Here is an 8863-nt window from a genome sequence, read left to right as displayed (position 1 = left end):
GAAGCTTCGCCTCTTTCCACTTCTCGCAGATTCCCAAACAACTTGAGCAACGTTCTTCCCTCCAAACCCGGGCACTTTTTTATTTTTTATTATTTGGAAGGTGGATCTATTGAGAGGCTCTCAGAACTTCACCCCTTTTTGGACCACACGGACCTCCTCTCTTCTTCCATCCAACACCCCCTTCCTTCCCCACCCCCCTGCCCCAAACAACCCCCCCCAATCCCTTCAACATGGATGTAAGATTTTATCCTGCTGCATCTGGAAGCTCCCTTCCTGGAGACCCTTCCAATCTGGACTTTGCCCAGTGTTTGGGTTACTACAACTACAACAAGGTGACTACTTCTTTAATTCCTCCCCATTTTTCTTGTTTTATACCTTTGTTTCTGGTGTGCCTCTCTAGTTTTCCTCATAATATTGTGCCTGGTGGTGCTCTGTTTTGCGGTAGTATATTTTTGTTTTTGTTCTGGGGGTAGGTGGAACGAGTGGGAAAGGGCACTGCAACTGCTGAAACTTTCTTTCCCTGATGTTAAATGGGGCAGCAATTTTTTAATCAAAACTTTCTCAAGTGTTCTCTCCAACGCTACCGCCTCGCTGCTCCTTTCCATGGCCTGTACAAAAAGCCATCTCTGGCTCCTGTTGTTGTTGTTGCTGCTGTTGTTGTTGTTACTACTCCCCCTCCCCAATTTTGGAAGGATAATCCCTTATCATTTTCTCACAATTCTTTTGAAATAAAGCACAGTTTCCCTTGTAAACACACACATACAAATGTAGGGCTTGCGGAATAGCTACTATTTCATTGGCCGTGGGGGAAATTGCTGATGAAGGGAAAGTGTGTGCATGGTGTATCCGGGCAAAAATGGGCTTGTGCAGTTTGCAAAGATGCTGCTTTCTGCTTTACTTGGAATCCCTGGAACAATGGGCAGTTTTTGCTGAGGCTCTAAGAAGTACTTTGGGAATTGCAGCCAGCGAGCAGCTGCCACTATTGTCTTTCTTTCTTTCTTTCTTTCTTTCTTTCTTTCTTTCTTTCTTTCTGTTTGTTGTATTTATTTTTAAAAATATCTGTTTTTTTAAGGTCAGATCTATTTCTTTTCTTACAGTCCTTGGTATTTAGAGTATGATAAAATGCTGATCAGAGATTGTGCATTGCTGCCCACTCCCCCCCCCAACTCATTTGAGTCCCACTTTTTTCACATTCCGCCACAGTTAAGACATTAACTAAGGCATTAGTTCTGACAAAGCATGCTTGTGTGGAGTTTTATTGAAATCCGTGGGATCCACATCCCAGAAAAAAAATGTGTTTAGGATCTGGGTGACAAAGGTCATTCCAAGTGGGAATTAGTTCAGTGGATGCATGATTCCTTGCCTGCTAACATTACAAAGCAAGTGAATTGTTTCATTTGACTTGTTTGTCTGCCGGAGAAGCTGTTGGTACTACTTAGCTCCATGGCTTATTTACATCTTTCTTGTGGCAGTTTATAGATGAGAAGGCAGATGTAGCAGCAGCAGCAGCAGTCAGCAGAAGAGAAGGGCACTCCCTACTCTAAATGCATTTTACAAATAATAATAAAAAATGTTTCAACCACAGCTAGTCTGTTTTTGCCAACAACCGGGAAGGAACAGGGAAATGCAAACTTAAAGAGAGACATGGTGACTCATGCTATTCTGAAAGGGACTTCACTGTTTGCATTAGGCTGTGTCAATAGCTCACAGAGTTATTAGCACGGGGCCTTCATACATGTATATAAAGATCCCTTTCACAGCTAGCTGTCTCTCTCCACCACCACCACCACGCTGCATTTGCCCAGACTCTGGGGCCCCTTGTGAGATACTGCCTGTTGAGATACTGTGCAAATGGTTAACTTAATGAAGAATGTAATGATGATTACCTAGGTAATGCATGAGAAAAAGGAATTGGTCGGGGGTGGGAAGACGGAATTTTCAAAACAATATCTGTGGTTATCAAAAGTTTCTTACTAGGGGATTGCTTGAAAAAAGGATGTCACCAAAGCAAGCTCTTCTTTTAAGAAGGCTCTGTTTTCGAATGTGCTTGGTCAGGCATGATGGTCATGTTTGATGGAAGCTGAACTGGTGTTTGCCTTGTCCCATGTAGCCATAGCATACCAATTCCTTTTCACCAAGGTTATGTTAAGCTGCTCCTGGAGAATGCATGCCTGAGCGTGCTCTTGGGAGATACACCACTGAGAATATGAGCACGCTGCTGCCTTGATAGTATGAAAAAAGAAAAAGAGAGAGAGAGGAGGGACTCAACACAAATTAGGGACTAGAGCATCACCTTTGATTTTTAAGAGTTTTCAGTGCTCTGAATAACTCTGCACAGTCGCTTGTTAGGGCAGCCAAATGTATAAAGTCGCCATCATTTAGAGATTGGCTAAATGTTTGCTGTACTTTGTATTAATTCATGAACATTTTTGAGCTAAACTATATACCAGCCATATTTTTTTGTTTGTTTATCCTTGGTGATAATGAAAAGACACTGTGTACATTCTTCTTCGTTTGCTATGTGCCTCTACAGAGTGTGCCTCTACAAACATGTGCATAGCTCCAAAATTAGAAATTTGCAGAAGCAAACCAATTGTAGGTACCTTTTGAATAATGTTCCATTGTATCTTCAGCATCACGAGGAAGGAAAGTGTGAAACTGCTGTTGGATACCATTTCTTAGAACACCAATCTCCTCAAAACAAAACAAAACCAAAAAAAAACACTAAACTGGTAGGAAGCTATTAACTCTGTTGCACTTTTCCTATTGCTAACTTTAATTAAGGTGGAGGATGGATATGACTTGGGCTGTGATCCTGAACACACTTTGAAATAAAGATCATTGAAATCAATAAGCTTTGTAACAAAATGTGTTTAGGATCAGGATGTTAAGACGAAAATTTTATTGCACTTTTAAAAAGTAAGTCTGCTAACCTAGGGGTTTACTCTAGGGTAAACAGTTTGAAGCCAGTGGTTGCAAATCTCATTCTGATTCATATAGTTTTAAACCACAGATGGTTGGGTGGTTGATGACTTGTTCAGATGAACCTTGCTTCTTTCTTTTGCTGAGCTCATCCAAGCTGCTCCTGGTTGCTTTGTCATCGAAAATGCTTTTGCATTAGTGTATTTTTACATACCTAGCTATAAGCTGACGTTCGTAAGATGTGTATCCACCATTTGTAACAATGTTGCAGCAATGTTAGTAGTTGCATTAAAAATAAAAATCAGTGTCTAAGGCAATAATACTGTGGTCCATAAGAACCAACTCCTAGGGGCCAATGTCTCTTTGGCCCACCCAATAAAATATTTGAGGGGGCTGCCCCCCCAAACTTGATGGGCATTGCCATTCAAATGGTGTATGTGTGCCACATCATGTGATCAATTGTGCAGGACAGGGGTTACCTGCCCCCCTCAATATTTTATTCAAGTTGGCACTCCTGCTGTAGTCATTGCAAAGCTTAAGAACAGGCCAGCAGTATTGACTGGCAACGTAGTAGGGAGGACATTCTTCTACATATGGTTGAATACAATGGGCAATAACCCAAAAAACATCATTTGTGTGTGTCTAGAATAGCTCATGGGTTAGAGAAGGTTTCCTCAACCTCAGCCCTCGGGATATTTTGAGACTACAGTTCCCATCATCCCTGACCACTGGCCCTGCTAGCTAGGGATCATGGGAGTTGTAGACCAAAAACATTTGGAGGGTGAGGTTGAGGAAGCCTGGGTTAGAGTAACTTCAGGAAAATCTGAATTTAATAGGATTTATTTAGAGTGAATGGTCTGAGGCTAGGCAATTGTGCAAGGCTTCATTGTATGTGTCCATAGTTTAGAAGTTTATGCTATTTGGGTTGCATATGGACTATTAGGGATTGAATGGCTTTGTCCTTGCCTCATCCTTGCTACATTTCTAGTGTACCATATTAAGACATTATAACGTGTAAATCCAGTCCTGTTTGATGGTAGGGTGAAGTTGATGGGGTTGTTCCAGAGTTACTGGTTTGAGAAGTTTGCATTTGCAGGTCCATCTGCAAACCAGTCAAATCTCATTAGGATTGGTGCTTCACCTGGTTTATAGCCAAATAAATACTGTTGTACCAATCTAGTAGGACAGATTTTTCTCTTCTCTCTCCCATGGGCAAATATATAGCAGGGAGCAGGGGGGGGGGAGCACAGGAACCTGCCTTACACCAGGCCAGAACTTTTGTTTGTTCAAACCAGTATATTACACTTCTAACTAGCAATGGCTCTTCTGGGTCTGAGGCAGATGTTTTTTTCCACATTACCTGCTACTTGATCCTTCTAACTCAGAAGTGTGAAACCTGTGGCCCTCTAGATATGGCTGGACTACAATTCCCATCACCCCTGAGCATGCTGGCTGTGGCTGATGGGAACTTGAGTCCAATAACATCTGGACATCTGGTTACAAGTTTCCCAACCACATTTCTAGCTAGAGATGCCAGGGGCTCAACTTCTGACTTTGGCTTGCAAAACATCTGCCCTACCACCGAGGTGCATGCATGCTACCTCTGAAGTATGTCCTCTTCCCTGGCACACACACTCTGTTGAGCTTTTGAGAATGTTTCCACCTGCAATATATTATTGTGCCACGTGTTGTTAAAACTTCTCTGTTAAAGCTTGCTTTGGAACAATCATATTGAAGGGTGGCATATGAATCTATAAAACACATGAATGATGGTGGGTAAGGGGAGAGAAGCAGGTGGCACTGGGTTCTAAGTGTATCTCTCCCACCCTACAACTGATGATCAGTTAAGGGATAGTAGCAGACAGGCTGACACCCCATTCACTTGATCAACAATGCCACCATGAGTATGTTGATGTCCTTTTGGGGACATTATGTCTTTGCTACCCCCCTCTCATACACTCTCAAACAACTGGGTTGATCTGGAAAAAGACTGTATGTGGCATAAGCTAAATTGCTGCATGCTGTGGGTTGTGGCACACTGCTTTCATAAATAGACAATTTTGGGGGGGAGGGAGAGGGAGAGCGATAATACAGATGATGTTTCACAAGACAAGGCACAGCAAATGAGTTTCTGCAGCTGCAGTTATCTAAAACATTCAATGCAAACACCACAGTTGGGTAAATAGATGGTACAGATAAAAGAAGGAGCAGATGGCCAATGGATGCTTGTATAGCTTGCAGTGCGAGGCTTGGCTATATCGCTACACTGTGGTGACCCTTTACCTGCTTACGCTCTGTAACCAGGAAGAACCATTTAATTTCCCCCACTTTCCTGCCTATGCAACCTGCCTAAACTTTCACCCTGTGTAAGATGGAGAGCAACAGTTGCTATCCGTGTGGCATTGTTTCCTGGGGGTTGGGCTGCAGTATGACCTGTAGCTTTGTATATTCTGTATGATTGTACTCTTCCTACAGTAACAACTAGGATAGAACTGAAAGTGGGGCGTGATTTCCATGAATCCTTTTGGCTGGTGTGCGGGATGGGGTGGAGAGGGGAAACAATAAGACTAAAATGTAGCATTTTCCCATTTCATTTGAAAAGCATCAACATCTTTGTAATGATAGACTCTTGAGACTATTAGGCTAATTTTTCCACAGAAGATCTATGCAGTGCATTTACCTTGAATAGTGTGCACTCAATTTTAATATAGACTAGACTAGTTTGTCATCTCTCAGAATTTTCAGTCCTGCCAAAAGCGAGGTAAAGGAAGATAATATGAGTGTTTTGAAGTCAAAGGTTGAACGTTACTGCATCTTTATCTGGGGCAGCTTTGAAGAGTGTGTGATGAATTTCACTGAATTTCTTCACTGAACTTTCCAGGAGACTTTTGTTAAGTTCTTCCTTATTTTTCCAGTAAAACGAACTGTGTATCATTTTATACCGCTTTTGGAAAGATAGCTTTAAATTGGTGTTTTATCAAACTGTGTTCTGGAGAACTTGGTGGCTTCCCTGGATGCTCATCAGAGGTTCTTCAATGAAACAATCAGTAATGGTGGATAGGTTTTCCTAGAAGTTAAGCTGCCCATCACTACTTAGGCTCTCTCTGTGATACACATTTAAATCAGTATCATGCCACTTTAAACAGGCATGGCTTCCCACAAAGGATCCTGAGAACCGTAGTTTGTTAAGGGCACTGAAAGTTGTTAGGAGACCCCTATTCTGCTCCCAGAGCTACAGTACAAAATATAGAGTGGTTAATAATATATCCCTTTGCCCAGAGAACTCTAGGAGTTGTAGCTCTGAGCTGGTATTTTTGCTTTGTTCAGTACTTATGTGTGCGTTGTTGATTTTTTGCTTTTCTTGATAAATAAGTCTGCTGTCAAAATAGCTAAGGAGGTAAGCACAAGCTCCCTGTATTCTAACATGAAGAGAGGTGGCAACAATTCTGGCTTAAGCTAATATACCCCAGGGAAAATGTCACAAATACTTAACGATGCAAACAAGCCATGCGGGACCATGACATACTGCTGCGCACTTGGTAACTAGGTGTTGGTTACCACGCAGGAGGAGCATCAGCTGCTGGTGGTTGATTTTGTGAAATCGGCAGGAAGCTACCTAAACATAGTGAGAGGAATGCCAGTGCCTGTGACTGTAACTGTATGGACCTCTAAAGGTTTGTCTTTAATAGAGGAATTAGCTATCAGATCACACACACTGCCCTGGGCAAACATCTTGTTTCAGATGTGTACAAATGGCAACTCGATAGGAGTCTAGTGGCTCCTGTGTAACAGAACATCATATTACAGGGTCAAGCTTTGTGGCTTTCACACCCATATCCTCAGCTGGCCATGTTTAATGTGATAGTGTTTGGTTATGCTATATAGCCTAAGGCAGGCTTCCTCAAACTCGGCCTTCCATATGTTTTTTGAGACTACATTTCCCATCATCCCTGACCACTGGTTCTGCTAGCTAAGGATCATGGGAGTTGTAGGCCAAACACATCTGGAGGGCCGAGGTTGAGGAAGCCTGGACTATGGTAGTGAAACCACCAAGAGTTTGAGCCAACACTATTGCAAAGTATTAGACCGAGTGCACAGTATAGCCAGCAAGTCATTCATATTTCCAAATGGTTTGGGGCTGATTCTTCTTGACTTGTTCTGATATGGTGCTGACTTGGTGCAGGAGCATAGGAAGTATTGTGATTTTAGATTTTTTAGTGTACGCAGCTTCCTTTTTATTTTGACAATATGTTAGAGATTGGTTCATTCTGATGATGTTACAATTTCTATTTTCTGCGGTGTGCTTTTTACTGATTTAAGCTTGGACATTTTGTGAACTGCATCAAATATGTTTGCCCAGAGAAGTCTATATACCAACCAAATAACTGTCATTTCCTGTCTTGTTTTTAAAGACTAACTAGATGTTCTACATAAAAAGGGACATTTTTCAGATTGCTTGTTGGCAGCTGTACTTTCTTTGTGTGCTGTTCAACATTTTGATCTACTGGATAGTGTTTGCTCTTGTGAAGCTGATATGAATTGGCTTTCGGGTTTGTTACCTGGTCTTATGAGTGCTCTGATGAGTAGTCATTGCATCACGTTATTTCCAGACTCAAATTACATTCATTAGTAGCTAGCACAATGTTTCTCCAACTTCCAGAAGTTGGGTCCTTTGATAAAAACCTATGCTTTGGTCTCCCTGAAGTTGAATACAATTCAATAATAATTCATTTTGCTTCTGAATATGAGAATTTGTAAACTGAGACATTACTGCAAACACTGGCACCCAAAGTGGAATGAAGTAGGATGTCTCTAAGCCACTGCCCTCTTAAAAACCTTGCAAAGGGAAGCCTTAAAACAAAGCAGTGACTCTTTTTCCCATGTCAGATTGCCAGTCACCCCCACAAATCTCATACACATCAGTTAGAGTCCAGTGCCATGAGATGGTTATTTTAACTTGTGCTCATAACTGCTGGTGGAATTATAAAACTGTATCTAATGTCTGCTGGCGCAAGGAGTTTTGCACTAGCAGATGTTCAAGTTTTCATGTTGTGCAACATAATCCAATACAACAGTTGCTCTAGCAGAAACTCATTATTCAACAGATTGCACAATCTATTGTACAGCAAAAGTTACTAGCAACGTTCAACTTGTGCAAAACATTTTGCCAGCCAAACAGGTAGGACACTATAGGACTTTAACTTAGTGCTACATTACACACAAGCCTAAGACTCTGTGTGCATGAAGATGATATTCCTCCCTAGATTTTTGCACTCCCTTTCCAAGTGCACCTCCAAAGGGAATGTTATCAAGACATTATGAAGCTGAGCTGTTATTAATCACCAGTGAACTCAGTTTGTTCTGCTAGACTGATGCAGCTAATTTATTGAGATAGTATACACTGATTTGTCCAGTGCAACTCAGAATTCTTTCTTCCTGGCCAAGTGTCAGTGAGAGAGCCTTCTGCAGCTATTCGTCTATTCTGTTCTTCTAGTAAATAATTGACAAGCATCATGTCAACCATTAATAAAAACACAAATTTCTACTAGTCTGAGACTCTATACTGATTATCACTTCCATGGAAGGGGTTACCACCATTTTGAATATGGCTTTATTGAATTGTATTATTTTGATGAATTTGTTGCTGCTGTTTGCTTTATTTATATGCTATTGCATTTGATAGTGTAATGATTGCAATAGTTGGTGGTTGTTTTTTATTTAAAAAATGCTATTGTGATTAGTGTGAGCTACTTTGAGCTCAACATTTGCTGGGAAAACAGAATACAAATATCAAATTAAATCAAAATATTTCATTATCAGTAGCACTTAACCTGTCTGTGTTGGATTTTATAACTGCTGGATTGGTTACATTTATTCATGGTTTTATTGAGTTGTCGTTTGTATACTTTAATTGTATCTTTTTTACTGTGCAGAGCAGGGG

At 41.1% G+C, this 8863-nt stretch overlaps 1 protein-coding gene across 1 annotated transcript in view; it reads left to right on the top strand.

The window, feature by feature from the left end:
• Positions 1-204: 204 nt before the first annotated feature.
• Positions 205-8863, top strand: part of TOX3 (TOX high mobility group box family member 3) — a 103612-nt gene continuing 94953 nt past the window's right edge. The window contains exon 1 of the mRNA XM_082232927.1: positions 205-332. Within this exon, the coding sequence (XP_082089053.1) occupies positions 231-332 (102 nt within the window). The 5' untranslated portion in view covers positions 205-230. The remainder of the gene's footprint in view (positions 333-8863) is intronic.

The sequence above is a fragment of the Podarcis vaucheri genome, assembly GCF_965113315.1.
Source record: "Podarcis vaucheri genome assembly, chromosome: 7".
Lineage (NCBI taxonomy): Eukaryota > Metazoa > Chordata > Lepidosauria > Squamata > Lacertidae > Podarcis > Podarcis vaucheri.
Note: the sequence above shows the minus strand (reverse complement) of the source record. Positions and strands in the feature narration are given on the sequence as shown.